Raw genomic sequence first — 18,429 nt, 5'->3', positions numbered from 1 at the left:
GTACAGACTGTTTGAGTGTGTTGTGGAATCAATAAAGCAAACACAAGCCGTATAAAAAAAGAAAATGAAATAAATAATCTCACACAACAAAGATCTCATGAAATGCTGCTGCATCACCAATCTCGAGCCCATGCCTCGAGATTCCAATATTTTTTAATTTCCATTCAAGAGGGAATTTGGGACTTAAATGAATGGCAAAACCCAGAGAATGTTGGATTTCTACTAGGGAAACAAAGAATTCCTCTCTCTCTCTCTCTCCTAGTATTTTCTTCTTTTTGTGCCAACTCTATTTATAGTTTTATTACTATTCTTTTAACAACGCAATAAACACACTTACAGACAACAATTCCTATAAAGCTCAAAAGAAGATCCGAACACACGCGCGTAGCACCCATATCTAGACCATTTGATGACTTACTATCAAAGAATTTTGTTCCGGATTTCTGAATTTTAATTGCTATTTTTTTTCTTAGCTTGCTTTTGATTTCAAATCCTCGGAGCAGCAGAATAGAAAATTCTTTCTTCCATCATTTTCTAGGCAATTGCATGATTGAAATACTATGAATTTTCGAATTCTCTCCTCCTTTGAGTTTATCTAGAAATAGTTTATTTTCTGTTTAGTTTCTTAACGTTTATATATTCTTTTTTTTTTTAACTTTGCTGAACCAGAGTGGCAGGCATGTTAGTTCTCTCTTTATTACCGAATCTCTGGTCTTTTTCTTGGGTCTGACAGAGTGTGTGAGTGAGTGATTTTCTGGCATGGGAAGCATGAGGCCTTCTTGTTGTTGGCTCTGATGTAAACCTTACCTAAACCCGAAGAAACCCAACTCAAGATTTATTCTTTTGACTCCATCAAACAACTCCTACTTGCTCCCTACCAGTTCTCTATATCACTGGAAGCAGGTTTTGGCACCTGGATATCTGGTTTGTAAACCTCTAGTTCAATGGGAACCATGAAAAGGGATGTTGTTTTATGTCTCGTGGTTCTGCTCTGGCTTTGGAGTCCTTCAAGTTGTCTGCTGTCTCCCAAAGGCGTTAACTTTGAAGGTAATTTCTTATTTTTCTCAGTTTCTTCAACCAGAGTATCTTGTTTGTTCTACCAGATAAGTAGGAAATGGAGAGTTGATGAGGTGAGCTTCTTTGTTTCAGTGCAAGCTTTAATGGGTATAAAAGCTTCTTTGGTGGATCCTCATGGTGTTCTTGATAATTGGGACGGAGACTCTGTCGACCCTTGCAGTTGGACCATGGTCACTTGTTCCCCTCAGAGTCTAGTGACTGGACTGTAAGTCTTTATGATGTTGTCACACATTTAAAGAACATCAGCATTTAATGAAGTTGTACGAAAGTTTAGCATTCTGCATGTGTGAAAGAAAATTTTTGGAAGAGAAGCTCAGAAGTTTCCACATGGTCTTGTTGCAGAGGGACTCCAAGCCAAAATTTATCTGGTACTCTTTCTCCAAGTATAGGGAACTTGACAAATCTCCAGATTGTGTAAGTATCCGCTGGGAATTCTACTTTGAAAGTCTGATGAGGATTCTTTTTTTTTTTTTTTTCTAAATTTGGTTTTATCATTGGGTTCATTTGTAGGCTCTTACAGAACAACAACATATCGGGGCCTCTTCCCCCTGAGCTTGGGAGACTCTCAAAACTGAGAACTCTTGACCTTTCCAATAACTTCTTTTCTGGTGAAATTCCCACTTCGCTAGGCCACATGAAAAGTCTTCAATACCTGTGAGTAAGAAACTTTATAAACTGAAAACTGATCCTTTTTCCCTATGGATTTTGTTCTCTGTTTGCATCTTCTTCTATGTCTTCACCAAATTCTTTTAATCTGATCGTGGCTATTGGAATTGGGATCAGGAGGCTTAACAATAATAGTTTATCTGGAGCAATTCCTTCGTCTTTGGCCAACATGACCCAGCTTGCCTTTCTGTGAGACTCTCTCTCTCTCTCTCTCTCTCTCTCCACACGCACAAACAGTGGAATTTGTCTGAATAAGGTATCTTGGTTTATGCTACGCCGCAGGGACTTGTCATATAATAATTTGAGTGGACCTGTTCCCAGGTTTCCTGCTAGAACATTCAAGTAAGTTGCTATTGAAGTCTTTCTTTCTTCTTAGCTATTGAAAGCTTTTTTTTTCTTATTTTTATTTTCAAGGAATAAGGGATGATTCTGAATTCATTCCTGTTTGTTTCTCTTTATCATAAATGCAGCATCGTGGGAAACCCTCTGATTTGTCCAACAGGCTTAGAGAAAGACTGCTACGGGACGACACCTGTGCCACTTTCCTTCACTTTAAATAGTTCACAAAGTACGGATCTTTAACTTGATGGCCTGTTGAAAGTTTCTTTCTTTTAGGTTTCTTTTTTTAGAATTAATTTCCATACACAGTGGTTCTTATACTGGGTAAGTGATCATTAATGGAGAACAGGATTGAATCTATCATTAGTTCTGTATACTAATTTCAGCCCTTATCATTCTTTGTTCTTAAAGTTACAGTTGGTTTTTCTTTTGAACTTCCTTTTTCTTCACCTTTAATTTTTATTACATGATTGCCGAGCCTTTCCTCTTCATGGTTTTAATATACATCTTATAGGAGCACTATCTCCTGTCTTCTAATTATTGCATTCTCCTTTGCTTTTTACTATGTATTTCAGTGATATTTCAGAAATTTAAGGTTCTAGTTTAAAAGTTTCATCCTGGCTTTTATTACTTATTTATAGCATTTCTGCATATCCATCCTTGCATTTTCATGACCATTTATTCTTTCTGCCTCTTAAGGTACTCAACCTTCAGGAAGACTGAGAACTCAAAAAGTAGCTCTTGCTTTTGGATTGAGCCTAGGCTGTGTTTGCCTGCTTATTGTTGGATTTGGATTTCTTCTTTGGTGGAGGCAAAGACACAACCAGCAGATATTCTATGATGTCAATGGTTAGTAAAACAGGAAAAAAAACTAGGAGAAATTAAGCAGTAGCCATTAGCTGGACTTAAAGCTCAGTTTGGAAGGAGTACAAATACAAATTTGTAGAGTGCAAAACCCTGTATTTTGTATGTATTTGCACTGTACATATTTGTATTGTACTCTTTCCAAACTGAGCCTAAGTACTTAACTAGGGCAAATTAAGTATAAACAGTAGCTATGAACTGGTTAGTCCATTCATCTTAAATTCTCTCTCTTGAAAATTTCAGATCAACATCACGAAGAAGTTTGCCTTGGAAACTTGAAGAGATTCCAATTCAGGGAGCTTCAGATTGCAACCAACAACTTCAGCAGCAAAAACATACTTGGAAAGGGTGGTTTTGGGAATGTTTACAAGGGATCTCTCCAAGATGGGACCATTGTGGCTGTAAAGAGGCTGAAAGATGGAAATGCCATTGGAGGGGAGATCCAATTTCAGACTGAAGTTGAAATGATCAGCCTAGCAGTACACCGCAACCTCCTCAAGCTCTGTGGATTTTGCATGACACCAACAGAAAGGCTTTTAGTTTATCCTTACATGTCCAATGGGAGCGTAGCGTCACGTCTAAAAGGTAAATAAATCTTTGATATGCAAAGAATCCCCATGGTTAGTGTCTAGTTGAATTCTGGATACAGAATTGGACCTTAAATGAGTTTCCTATTATAGGAAAGCCAGCATTGGATTGGGCAACTAGGAAGAGAATAGCCCTGGGAGCTGCAAGAGGTCTATTATACCTTCATGAGCAGTGCGATCCAAAGATAATTCACAGGGATGTGAAGGCTGCCAACATATTGCTTGATGACTACTGTGAGGCTGTAGTAGGAGACTTTGGATTGGCAAAGCTTTTGGATCACCAGGACTCACATGTGACAACAGCTGTGCGGGGAACTGTGGGGCACATAGCCCCTGAGTATCTCTCCACCGGCCAGTCCTCAGAGAAGACAGATGTCTTTGGGTTTGGAATTCTCCTCCTCGAACTAATTACGGGTCAGAGAGCTCTAGAATTTGGCAAAGCAGCAAATCAGAAAGGAGCCATGCTTGATTGGGTAAGCACTATGATTGTAGAATAAATACCTTCTTCTCACTTTATACTTGTGTGAATTCATTTGTTTCCTTGTTCATGTATGCATAAAAACAGGCTCAATCAAGGAATAAAAAGGTCATTATCCAATGCTGGCCCCAGTTATCCAGGGTCTGGGAGGGGTATACTGGAATCAGGATTATTTTAGTAACCACTCTCAGACTCAATCATGTTTTCTCATGCATACAATACAAGGTCAAGATTTTACAATTGCACAAGCAATGACCCTTGATTGAGACCTAGGCTTAATTGAAGAATATTAAGATCCTTATAGTTAATTTTCAGGGACTTAATATAACAACTTCTTATAATGTTTGGTCACCCATGGTTGCAGGTGAAGAAGATTCACCAAGAAAAGAAGCTTGATATGCTTGTTGACAAGGATCTGAAAGACAATTATGACCGAATCGAACTGGAGGAAATGGTTCAGGTGGCGCTATTATGCACCCAATACCTTCCAGGACACAGACCTAAGATGTCTGAAGTTGTTCGAATGCTTGAAGGTGATGGGCTTGCTGAGAGATGGGAAGCTTCCCAGAGAGCTGAAACAACAAAGTGCAAACCCCATGAATTCTCCTCATCAGAGAGATACTCTGATCTAACCGATGACTCTTCATTACTTGTCCAAGCAATGGAACTCTCAGGCCCAAGGTGAATTACTTGGCATTGACAAAAGGAAAAGAAAAAAAAAAAAATTCAACCAGTAGTGAAACAAATGATAATAAGGAAGAATTCCATTATTCTAGCTGTCTAGAAGAATCTGGCGTACATCAAGAGAGTTTGTTGTATAGTAGTGAAAGTGGTATATTAAAGCTTTCAAAGGATTGCGATATGTACAGGATGGGATTTAAGAGACTGACATTATTTAGATGGAGTTTTCCGTTTGCTTTTTCCCTCAGTTGAGTGAAAGAATCTTCTTTGGGGGAATATGCAATTAGGGTCATGAGATTGAAAGAATAATTTCTTGACATGGGTTTTGTTTGTTTCCTTAAAATTTCAAGCCAAAAGAGAGATATGATAGGAGTTTATGAGTATGGAGAGTATGTACCATATACATTTATAATTTTTTATATGAAATTCCATCTTCAAGGTTTGTTATTGGCGTTATATGCAATTATCTATATTCTGTACAACTAATGGAAAAGAAAATATTTTCAAGAGATTCCTTTTTAACTTTTTCTTCTTCTAGCTTTGTACATGTCTTCAAAACCTCTCCACATGTTCTGCTATATCCATATATATCCACATATATTGCGCCAGTCCATCTTTGTTATATACTGACATCATTCAATTTATCAGAATGGTTTTTGGCAAATTGAGAGGCTGTATCAGACACCCGGTTTTGTCATGGAAAAAAGAACAGCAGTTGGCACTGTCAATCTGTCATTCTGATGATCTTTTATCTTTTTTTGGGTTCCTCTGAAAACGAAACTAGAACTTAACAGAATCAGAGAAACCATAAGAAAATACATTAATTAGCAGAAAATCTCTTACTAGGCGCATCTAAAATGGATTATTGGAATGGAAATATTAATAAAACTGTGTGCACTGTCAATCTGTCATTTCCATCTCCCTTTACATGTTGGTAACTTCACCTTTTATTGGTGGACAACCATTATTTGAAAGATAAAATCTTTTAATAGAGTAGATTATAGAACCCTTCCATGTACGACCCTGCGTTTGGTTTGATACGAAGTCCCCCCCCCCCCCCCTCATACTAGTCAATATAACCTTAATGAAGTAGTCACATAGATGGTTTCCGAGCTCCTTGTAGGTAGGGGTGTAAATGGATCGAATTTGAATCGAATCAGATAATAACGGATAGTGAAAATTAATATTCAAATTTGAATTCGATTAAATATTAAAATATTCGATTCAGTTTGATTTCGACCAATTAATTATTTTAGGTAATTAATAAATATTTTATTTATATAAAGCATATAAATATATAAACTATGTATATATTTTAATTAATATATATATATATATAAATTATATAAAATATTTAAATATTTTATATGTTATATATAAAAGTTAAATAATTGGTTGAATTCAGATATTTATCAAACCGAATCAAGTTATATCCGAATTTGAATCCGATTAGCTATTCAGTATTAATAGGATATCCGAATTCAACCAATTAGATATTCCAATCATCTGAATTTGCTTCGATTACATCAAATCTCAAGTTTGAAATTGAATTTTTGAATATCCTTGACACCCCTACTTTTAGCATTTAAACTTATTAAGCTCATCATCTAGATGCCAATAAAAATTTGAAAATACTATTGGGCCACGTTTGAACATTAAAGTGACCTTCATAGTAGCCAAATCCATATATAAGATATCTGCTTTTTCAGCCCAGAATGGTTGTCAACAGAACCCCCTTATCAAGGAAACGAAAAGAAGTAGAGAAAGAAAAAGAAGGAAAAGCAAATGCACAAGGTAAAGGTACAAGTACTGTTTGGTTATCATCTAGATGCTCCTCTTTTGTTTGGTAAGATATCACATAAGAAGTACTTTCACATTACCTGAATCCTATTTTCTCCACCTTTCTCTGAGGTGACAAAAAGTAGTTTTTCTTTTTTTTAATAAAGTAACATGCCCTATTTTGTTATTGACACTATCTTGTTAGTGTTATAGGCAACAAAAGCACAATTAAAAAAACAAATTTATCTCAACAACTATACGTATATAAACATGTTTCACGGTATTAATATCATGAAAACATAACTGTAGGGCTGTATATCATACACATTCAGGCTATAAATGCTGCACCTTAATTAAGACCACTAAATAGACTCTAAATTTTGTAAGGTGTAACATTTTGCTGTGTTTGGTTGCGGTGCAATTCTATTTGCACTAGTACAAATGTATGGGAAAGCCAATGAAAAAAATGCAAATTTTGGTTTAATTTTGTTTTGAGCTTCACCTTATACTACTTGGGGTCTCATTTTCCTTCATTTGTACTGCAACCAAAAGTAAGGTAAAGTTTGAAATAAAAACAAATCAAAATTTGTACCCAAATCATTTACACTATCATAGTTTTACATCAACACAACACAAAAAAAAAAAATCACTGCAACCAAATACAGCCTTGGGGCCAATGGTGGTTTTGCAATAGCGATTCTGCCAAGCTTGCTTCTGTACCATAGGTTTTACAAATATATAAATATAGCCAAAATGCCTCAAATGAGAATCCATTTGTGTAGTTTATTTCGGTGTCCATGAAATTAACATCAACACAGATGGGTACAGAGCAAGTGCAGCATGAGGCCCACTAACCATATCACGGAGAGTCTGCAGTTTCACGGGTTTGATCTCACATCTCTCTCCACTAGCTATGGAAATGATGCAGAGTGACCATTTCAATTATAATTTTTCTTTCCATTTGTGAGATTACATGTATTAGTTAGGTGAGCCATAGAAGCAAATATACAATATAACATGTTTTTTTTCATAGAATGATAAACTTTGCTTATAACAAGCTTATAGTAGTGAAGAAGAAGAGACCCATGTGATGCACAGGCTGTTGTTAAAACCTGACCATAAGTGATTATTGCATTCATTTCCTATTAAAAAGGAAACTGAATTGGTTGTGGGTGCAAAGATGTGTATAAATAACCATTTTTTATTTTTTTTTTAGATTGAAAAACCCAAAATTTTAAGTTTTTTTTTGGTAAAAAGAATTCTAAGAGGGTGGGGAAGCAATATGAGGAGGAGAGAACATAAGCTGACCTGGACAACTGCTTTTTTAAGTATATAAAATAGATAAGCTAATTAAGCATAATAAAGCTATTATTGATAGCTTTATTTGTTAACTTATAGAAGATTTGTGTTTGTCATTTTCCTGATTTGTCTATCTGTTCGACATGGAGCTGCTGGCCTTTTGTCCAAGTTAGCTGATATCAGAGATGAGGTGATTGGGACGTAGAGAGCCACCCTTCTGATCAATGATGTAATGGAGAAGGCCCCCTCCAGTGGTCCTAGTTCAATTATCAACCAGAGATTTCGTTTTCAAACGCTCTCACTTCCCCCCACCAAAAATAAAGAAAGAAACTTGTATGGATTCGCATTTTGGTGAAAACCCAAATCAGGAATTCTTTTAGATCGAATTCTAACTTCTCTGTTCAGTTTCAAATCGGTATTTGGATCATCTCTAAATCGGCAATCACATAAATATTGTATTTCTTGCTTATGATCTTAAGATCCTGTTTGTCGTTACAACTTTTCTAATTTGTAAAGTGCAGGTATTACTGCTTGAAATTTAAACTGATTATTTGTTTCTTGGAAACGGGTTTTGTCCATGGAAAGAACTTTATATCCCACTAGAGGAGATAAAGCTGACTAATGAAATAGACTATGCTTCGAACTTTATGAGTGTTGGGTTTGGGGAGGAGAATCCGCCATTGAAAGTGTTTGATCAAAGTGGTTTTCAGTTTGACATTGACCTGGCATATAGGGAATTCCTTACTTGGGCAGTCGGGTGAGGACCATCACTAAGAACCGGAAAAACATTTGCAGTTAGGGGCCAACAGCCTATGCTGTTGAGAACATTTTTGGGAATGCCACGTTACCATAGAGTGGGGTAAAATAGTAAATGTCTCATATTTCTTTTTTAACTATAAACATAGACATGGCTTTAAATTGGTGAACGTGTCTAGCTTAAAAACGCTCTCAACAGCTAAAATTAACTCACTTGAAACTTAGTGAGTCCGGCAGGTTAACTTTGGCTGTTGGGGCCCAACAGCATAGCCATAAGCTGTTGAGACAGTTTCTGGGCTGGGTGCCTTCTGGACAGTTTATCTATTCATGCCCATGCTTTTGTTTTTAGTTAAAATAAGTTAAGATGTTATTATCAATTTACCCATTCTCATGATAATGTGGCATTTCCAGAAATTCTCTCAACAGCATAGGCTGTTGGCCCCCAAGGCCCCAACAGCTAAAGTTTTTCCGAATCTGGATGGGCTAGAAACAAAATAGGCTAAACAACCTATCAAGAGAGAACACATCGTACACATGGGCCATGTGAAACCCTCCTCCTTTGTACGGTGGTATGGAACATATCTATATCAGAGCAAATTTTTAGGTTTGAACTGCGTGGCTCAATCAGTAGATGATCAGCCTCCATGAAGCATTAAGGAAGAGATACCGATTAACAAGAAGGTTCACAAATTTGGCATAAGATATACAAAGTTAACAAATTTGCTTTTATCTTCACAGGATTTTGTTGGTCATTAGAAGAGGCATCACCTTTACATCCACTTCCATCGTTTGGATAAAATGTTTAGGCACAGTTTGGAAGTGGTGTGTGTATATATATATATATATTAAAACAAAGTGGTCAAGAAATTTTCTCCCTGGTTTGAATTTTTTATTTTTTTTATTCCATGTTATTTTTGAAACAACCAATGAGATGCACTTTCAAAGAACCTAAATAACCTCTTCTTCTAAAATATCTCCTAAACTACCTCCCCCAATTTCTCTAAAATCATCTCTAATTCTTATTTATCATCTAAATTATCTCTAATTCCTATTTATCCTCTCCCCTACTTTTTATCTATATCTATCTAAAGAAAGTTTGGATTAAAAAAACTAAGAATTATTTAAATATTCTAACAAAACTATATGATAACTATAAAATATTTATTAAAAGCACAAAAAATAATTTTATATTTTTACGAAATATATCACAAAATTATGTACTAACAATTTAAACTATTTTTTTTCGGATTATCAATTTAAAATAATGGAATTATATAATAATTTTAAAAAAATTCTTCAAAGTAGAAAAATAACTACAACATAATATTCAAATTAATAATAATTTAATATATTACAAAAATTAATAATGAAATTAGGTAATAATAGTATAAATTATGATTTTATGAATAATTAAATTCAATAAATAATTGATATTTTAAAATTTAAATATTTTACATATTATTTAAGTATTTAAATAACTAAATATTTTAAATAAAAAAATATTTAACATAACTATATTTTAAATAGTTAAAATAATGAAATTATGTAATAAATTTAAAATAAAATTATGAAAAGTAGAAAAATAATTATAATATAATATTGTAAATAACTAATTTCACATATATCAAGTAATAATTCAAGAAAATAACTTTCAAAAAAATTAATATTTACTAATTATAATTTTGAACTCTTAATTTGTATTTATTATATAATTATATATAATAAAATTAATATTTATTGTATTTCATTAATTATTTATTGTTTCCATGATAGATGTTTCAATGATTATGTATAAATTTATTTTGTTTTGTTATTTAACAGAAAATTTCAATAATTATTGAAGATTAAACTACTATTATTGAATTTTTTTAATTTAATTTATTGTGCTTATTGTATTTATTGTATTTTTGTTATAACTTTTTGATTAATTAATATTTATTAGAGATTAAACTATTATTTGAGATTATACTATTTATTGACTAAGTTAAATATATTTTTAGTACTTATTCTATTTTTTTCATTACCAATATTTTCAATAAATGTGTATTTCACTATAAATTTTCAATAATTATTGGAGATTAAAGTATTGTTATTTATTGGAGATAAGACTATTAATTTAGCTAAAATTATGAATGTTCATGAGTTGGTTCGGTCCGGCTGTAGGCTATTTGGCCAACCAAATTGACCTGGTTGGGGAGTTGGTCAGTTGAAATCGACTGGCATTTTGTAAAAACCAATCCACTCAAGTTGTATTGGTTTGGTTTAGTTTTCACAAAAGGTCAATCGGTTCAAAAGATTTAAACTGAAAAATTAAATTAAATTTTAAAAATTACAAATCAATTATTAAAAATTAAATTTAAAAAATTAGATTTATGAAATAAAACATTTTAGATTAAGAAATATGGGAAATTTCTCACTTTTTCATATTAAAAATTATATTTTAAATATAAAATATTAATATATATGCATGGTTAGGTTGTTCGATTTTGGTTGGATCATAAATGGCTAAAGTGAAACTGATCCAACTTGGTCAAGTTGAAAAATTTGTGAACCAAAGCTGACCTAAAATACTAGAAAATCGACCAACTCGGGTCAAGTTGATCGGGTTGGTCGGTTTCATACGTTTGACGAATGAACCTAACTGAAATTAATAATTGTTATTTTTCTTTTATAAAAAGTTTATTAAAAGTAGTATATAAAATATGAATAATTATTAATTATTCAAAAAGTTGAAAATATAAAACAATTGTATACTCTTATGTATTTTTATTAGGGACATTTACTAGAACACACCTTATAGTTTTATATATTTACTTAAACTTACCTTTTAGTTTTCATTTTACTAAAACATCCCATATATTTTACAACATATTTACTTAGTCAACCTTTCATTAAGGATTGTTTATTTTGCCTTTAAGCCCATGATTTTTTATTCCAAAAATACCCTTAACACTTTTTATACAGAAAACAAAATTGGCCAAATATAGCCAATAGTGGTTGCCCGTGTCTTATTAAGGGCAGGAATGGTATTTTTATTTCTATTTTCTTTTCATTAAGTGTATTTAAATGAACATTAGTATTAATACTGTCATTTTCCACTATCATCTAATGGACGATCGATTAAATCCGTTGCAAATTATAAGTGATGTCTTAGTAAAATGCTAACTATAGGGTAGATTTTAGTAAATCCATGAAACTATAAGGGTATTTTAGTGGATGACCATTTCTATTATTTATCTTTCGTTTATACGGATCCCCGCTAATGCAAAATCTTGTATTTTATATGTATTTATACTCTTTACAAACTGTGCAGTGAGCATTAATCTCACGGCATCCATTTCCAGAAAATACACGGAAGAAACTTGGCCCATTAAAGCATCGTACCTAGCCCATTAATGAAAACGATGTCCGTCTTTCCCTGAGCTATTTTTTTTTTTTTACAATTATTATTACAAAAATACTAGTGATATATTTTTAATTTAACGCATGAAATAATCAGCACGTCCAATTAATTAAATATTGGCATTAATAAGATGTACAGCGTATAGTCAATTACTATAATGGGGCCAGCCTGTTTGAACAAAGGGGTCTAAATTGAGGCCCATGTTTGACCCATGAATCTATATAATGAAGCCCAACACCAAATCATTATGAGCCAGACGCCATCCGTTCTGAAACGCAGGTAAAACCAAACCATCATCAATCAAAACCACACACCAAAACAAAAACACACACACACACCAGAATAATTATTGCATTATCGATCATCTAATAACAATTTCCAAGATTTAATTAATTTCGCATCAAAGTAAGAACAGGGAGTCGCAATAACTCCAGATCAGATTACCAACTTACCTGCTGCGAAGTAGGAAGAGTGAGTCAATGCAGATGTAGATCAATCCAATGGAAGGCAGCTGTGGTCTGAAACTTGTTTAATTAAATAGTCTCAAATGGGATTCATTCAGCAGAGAAGACAGAAACTTACAGTGGTTAAATAAAAAAAAATAAAAACAAAAGTTGTTGTATTTTTTATATAACAAACTTGGTATTTCGTATTTAATGATGAGCCCCAAATCCCAAGGGATTGAACCATATGATGATATGCTTGGAACAAAGGCAAACCATGATCTTATAATTTTCTTTCGAAACCAAGAACAACCATATATATCCCATATGATATCCTCCGATATCTTTCATTTGAAACCGATATGGGCGAAGCACGTCTCCGTTGCGATGGAGACGTGATCGAGAATTCCTGGATTCTCTGGGATTGGTTGTTGTCTGTTGTGGATGGTAATGAGGTTCAAATTTCCTAAGAAGGAAAGGGTTGTAAAACAACATGACTTTGCAAAGCCCGTTCGAGCAGCCATCGTAGCTTTGTTCCATTAAATAAAGCACAGAAATACAAAGATATTATCGATGCAAGGTTGTAAAGGTTGTTCGAACGGGCCTTACACTGACTAAGCCGATGTAAAATCAAAATTCAATGGTATATAAAACACGTGGCAAGGCAGTAACCAAGATGTTGCTTCAAGCCTTCAACGATGGAAGAATTAACGTTCAGAATAATGGTACCACTCTCAAGCAGCAAACTCATGCACCCATGCATAGGCAATTAGGCATGGAGTTAAAATCACGGTTCAAAGTATCGATACGTGTTGGCTCGTATCAACCGATACGTATTGTTCTGAGACCCTTCCGATACATCCCTATAGTGGGTGTATCGGGGTCTAACTGGTTCAGGGGGTGGAGGAGACGTAAACTGGCCCCCTGAGCTGGTTTCAAAAAAAAAAAAAAAAAAAAAAAACTGAAAAAAAAAATAGTATCGATTCGCCTGATACACCCATACCAGCGTATCGGACATATCAATATTTTTAACACTATTTTGAACCTTGATTAAAATACAAATTTATTTAAACTTGGCATTTTCCGTGTTTTCATCAATATTCATAATTTCATATATATTTTGACCAGTAAACGTTGGATCCAGACTGCATAATAATTGAATTGTTTGAAGTGAATAATTAATAATTAGAGATCAAAATATTACAATAAATTATAATAACAAATGAAATATTAAATAACAATAAATTAAACCAATTGTTGATAATTTTGCACTAATTTCTGAACTGGGAAAAATGACCGACTCTTCATATATAGATAGATGGTGAAGAAGTATAGAATTGGTACGTACCCCTATATTACATTATCTATCGCTTTATATATCAGAATGTTGTTCCACAAAATAATTTCTAGACCAAGGGAGAAACAATTAAAGCGGGCAAAATGTTGTTGGAGAGACTGGGGTTATCTACTCTTTAACGTACATAATCTTGGCCTGTGTAGAAGCTCGTTCTAATTGTAGTAACTGTATCAGCATATCTTCTCGTCTATCATTCTGTGGATGAGGCGTTATAGTCATTGTTTTGAGCGCTGGTGAATTAGAGAGGATGAATTTTATGAACTGCAATTCATGTGGTGCACCCAACAAGTGACCCATTGACACAAATTGAAGCTGACTCATAAAGCAACCTGAGTAGCTTTCTCTCTCCCAGAAATCCAAACCTGATGCTTGCATTGCAGCCTTCTTATCTGAGTAATCCTGTACATGGATGGAATTAAACAACACCACTATAACTATATACAAACTATAATTTAATTTAAATTTAAGGCTATGTTTGGTTTGAAGGAAAAACTGGGGAAAGGAAGGGAAAGACAAAGAAATCTTTACAAACTTTGTATAGGATTTCATTCCTTCCTCTTCTTTTCCCTACCTTTTCCTTCAAACCAAACATAACCTAAAGGGGCCGGACAAGAAAATTGAAGGACCGAAATGTTTACACATGACTGACCTCAACTCTAAGTCGACGTAAGTTGGGAGAGCTTCTAATCAAGCAAAGTGCACACGAGATATCGTATTCGTCTTCAAAACTACAGCTTAATTCAAGATTCCTCATGTCATTATATGTTGTGGGAAGTCTATCCGGTATGTCACCATATGAAAAAAACTGAAAAAAATAAAAATAAACAGAGGGAAAAGAAAAATACATGAGCATAGGGTTTGCCAAGAAAGAAACTATCTCATCATTCACATAAGTTCATCATCATATGAAATTGAATCATCTGAATAAAATAAAGGGGTGTTCTACAACATGAATGTTTTTTGTTTTTGGAATCGTTACATCAGCAGAAAAACAAATACATGTTTTTAAATTCTATTTTTGTTTTCAAAGGAAAAAACAAGTTGGTTTTGTTTTAAAAAACGATATATAATTTTGGAACCAACAAAAACATTAGTTTATAAAACAAAAAAAAAAATTTAGTATAAAAATTATATGATTTATAAAACATAATGTTGAATAATCAGATGAAAACACATTTTTTGTTTCAATTTTGAAAACAAAAAATTTCATATACAAGAAAAACAAGAAAAGCAATTCACATGCAAGAAAATACATTTATAATATTGTCCCTATTTATAATATTGATGGATGGGGGAATCTGTCACGATGTAGTATATGGGGGGTTTTGCAAAATAAAATAAAACGTTGTAAAGTGGGATAAACCATAATTTTCACATATATTTTAAGAGAAACTTTAATTTTTTTAAATGATTTTAAATGGGCTTATATAGTATGACTAAATGTACCAATTCCAAACGGAGAAATAAAAGGTAAATAATAAATAAATGAAGAGAAAAAGGAGTAAAATACCTGCATGATCTCTATCTTAAGACTCTCAAGACCAACTAGACCATTAAGGGTCTTTGTCAAATTACAAGTACCGCTTTTATCAAGGAAATCTGCGATTTCATCACTAATTTGGAAAACAAATACTGCATTGCGTAAGAGTGGGGTATCTTGTATGACAATTTCTTGGAATCCACCATCAACATGTAAGAACTTCAGATTTGGCGCTTGTATTTGAAGAAAATCTAGGCCTTCGACATTTGCTAGAACTAATTCCTCGAGAAGTGGGCAGCTGGAAATAAAATCTCTAACTGTCTCATTTCCACAGACAACACTTTCGAGCTGGAGGTTCTTCAAAGAATGAAACCCTTTAAACGTAGGAGGTGGTATCAGTGTGCAACAATGGAGCTCCAAAATATTCAACTTTTGGAAAGAGAAGAGGCAAGATGGGACAGTAAACCATTCATGATAAAAATCCAGATTGAGGATAAATTCTCTTATGTCATTTCTCGATAAGAAAAGTATCCATTGATTTACATCACAGCAACTCCTCAGCCACGAAACAGAGACCTCAAACCTGTGAATTGGGCCGCTATGAAGTAAGAGAGATCGATGCACGAAGTTGACGAATTTTTCGGTCTTAACAAGAAGCTCAGCATTTGAATGGGTTGGGATGCATTGATCATCAAATTTCAGATTTGGAATTGTAACCCATTTGTATCTCCATTTTTTAGATAATATGCTTGTTCTCACAGCATCCCTTAACGGCATAGACACAAGGATGTGCTCTATAATGATCGGAGGTAGATCACTGATTATATCTTCAACCAAAATGTCATCCATTTGCAGTCAGAACCAAATTAGTTGCACCTACCTTGCAGTTCTGGAACGCAGGCAAAACCAAGCCATTATCAATTCCACACACCAGAATGAGTAAGCGTTATCAACAATCACACAATCAATGGTCCACTATAATATTTTCCAAGATTTAGCTTAAAAAATAAGCACAGGGAGTCACAATATACTACAGACCAATCCAATGGAAGGCAGCTGTGGTCTGAGACTTGTTTGATGAGCCTCAAATGGGATATTCATCCAGCAGAAAAAGAAAGAAATTACAGTGGTTAAACAGAAATAAACTCCTTTTCTTAAAACTTTCTTTTATTTGACAAATCTTAAACTAAGGAACAAATCATTTTCTTAAGTGCTCTGTATTAGGAAATATCCCTAATCAGATCATCAAATTAACAAAAATATATAATGAAGAGCTAGTAAGGAAATGATTAAAAAAAAATAAAAAAAAGAAAGAAAGAGAGAGAGAAAACAAACTAGAGCTAAGAGATTCAGATTGAACAACTTACAGCCTGTACTAGATTTTCTCACGAAGGAAGACCCAGAAGAATGAAAGAAGACAAAGAGAGAACAAAGGAGCTAATGAACTTGAAGGGTTTTAATAAAACTGGAGAGTGGAGAGAGAGTGCATGTTAACGTTAAGATCTTGCGCGCGGGCGGAATACTATTTCAAATCCATTCATTAAGAGGGTGCCAGCAATGCAGCAAGCTCCGCTCTCCACTCTCGCCGGTTGTTCGGATATTTGGGATCCGTTTCGGCGTTTCCGTTCACCTTCACCCAAATGACGAGCTTTTGAATTTTGAAACCGAAATGGCTGGGGCTGGCGAAACACGTCTCAGTGAGTCTTCAAGAATCGGCCGAGATGGGCAAATATGGCGAAACAATAGGTAATAGGGGGCTGGTGTGTTGTCAGCAGATACGTTTCGGTCGGCATTTCTAGTTTTCTACCTCATGTTCAATGTCAAGAGTCTGGATCTGCTCTTGCTCTTACATAGCGCGCCTCACACCAACATCATATAGGATGTTTTGGCCGCACATCGGAAACATTCCTGTACTTCTATTGGTCGATTGGGCGACTGTAAGGTCGGATAAAAAAATATGGTATGAAAAGAGTTTTGATAAATAACACCATGTCAATTGTTTTTTTTGATATTATATCTTTTTCATATCATAGTTGAACCCAATAAAATAAAAAAAAGGTCGTAACTTTTGCTTTTCCGGCTAGTTCCCGAACTGTTGCATATCAATTGATTTATTGAGATAAAATTAGGGGTGTCAATGGACCGGTTTTGAGTTGGATTGAACCAATAAAATAAGTTAAATAATATAGACCGACTAGACGGATCAATATGACATATTGGATTGAATCTGGTGGCCCATAATGAATTTATAATAGATTGAGCTAATATCTGGTCCATTGATAGATGATAAGAACACAGGCGTCAATGAACCAGGTTTGAATTGAAACCAACCTAAATTAACAAGAATTTGAAATAGATTAAACAGTCTCTGGACCAGTCCAAAATATTCATTGGACTGGATTGGACCAGATCCATTTGTAATGAATTCACATTGAACTGGACCGGATTGGACCAAATCCAATCTAATTGGAACGAAATCTTCGGGATCAAATTTTCCTAGATTGATTGAAAGTGTAGTAGTAGATACACTGGTACAACGATTGTAACTAATACTTTCACTGATTTAAAACCTATCTTATAATTTTCTTTTTAGAGTAAAAACCGGAATACTATCTGGGTCTCGGTTTTACCGGTTAACCAATAGTTTGCCTGTCCAAACCCATAAAATCCATCATTTAACCGAAACTTAGAGAGGCCACCGGTTCTCGATTTTCACAGTCCAGCCATCTGGTCCGGGCCGAATCTTAAAAATTGCTGCTTACCAACTCCATAATTTTCAACCGATTTACTTAATCCACCTTCCATTAAGTAGTATAAGAAATGGTCACAACTCACATGATCACCTAAACCGAGCGAATAATGTTGATGGGCAAGAGCCTATGGTTTTTTATTCCAAAAGTAACTCTAACACGGATTTTTTATAAAGGCTAGAATAATATTTTCATTTTTATTTTCTTTTAATTGTTTAAATCGATGTCAGTGTCAAAACTATCATTTTCACTTCTATCAAACAGAATTTGCTGACGTAGTTGTTTTTCTTTTCAAAAACAAAAACAACCATATTGTCAAGTCAAATATCTCTGAGTAAATTAATTGCAAATTGTAGGAGGTGTTTGTCTTTCTATAGATTACAATTGCTTATTCACCGCTATTCATATACAACCTAGGCTGTTTTTTTCAAATAACTAAGCTTTTCTAAACTATACAGGAAGGAGTTCAA

At 34.0% G+C, this 18,429-nt stretch overlaps 2 protein-coding genes across 2 annotated transcripts; one reads left to right on the top strand and one right to left on the bottom strand.

The window, feature by feature from the left end:
* Positions 1-5,214, top strand: LOC104597812 (protein CLAVATA3 INSENSITIVE RECEPTOR KINASE 5-like). The gene is made up of 11 exons (XM_010259537.3): positions 1-1,047; positions 1,150-1,282; positions 1,420-1,491; positions 1,588-1,731; positions 1,861-1,932; positions 2,026-2,085; positions 2,214-2,311; positions 2,782-2,931; positions 3,190-3,531; positions 3,627-4,006; positions 4,376-5,214. Exons 1-11 carry the CDS (start codon positions 945-947, stop codon positions 4,694-4,696), a joined length of 1,875 nt encoding a protein of 624 aa, XP_010257839.1. The 5' UTR covers positions 1-944; the 3' UTR covers positions 4,697-5,214.
* An 8,623-nt stretch (positions 5,215-13,837) lies between these two features.
* LOC104598164 (F-box/RNI-like superfamily protein) lies at positions 13,838-16,058 on the bottom strand. The gene is made up of 3 exons (XM_010260095.1): positions 15,240-16,058; positions 14,379-14,534; positions 13,838-14,128 (listed from the first exon to the last, which is right to left on the bottom strand). Exons 1-3 carry the CDS (start codon positions 16,056-16,058, stop codon positions 13,838-13,840), a joined length of 1,266 nt encoding a protein of 421 aa, XP_010258397.1.
* Positions 16,059-18,429: the final 2,371 nt, after the last annotated feature.

The sequence above is a fragment of the Nelumbo nucifera genome, chromosome 4 (assembly GCF_055504915.1).
Source record: "Nelumbo nucifera cultivar China Antique chromosome 4, China Antique-T2T, whole genome shotgun sequence".
Classification (NCBI taxonomy): domain Eukaryota; kingdom Viridiplantae; phylum Streptophyta; class Magnoliopsida; order Proteales; family Nelumbonaceae; genus Nelumbo; species Nelumbo nucifera.
The sequence above is the reverse complement of the archived record's forward strand: the minus strand, read 5'-3'. Positions and strand labels throughout refer to the sequence as shown.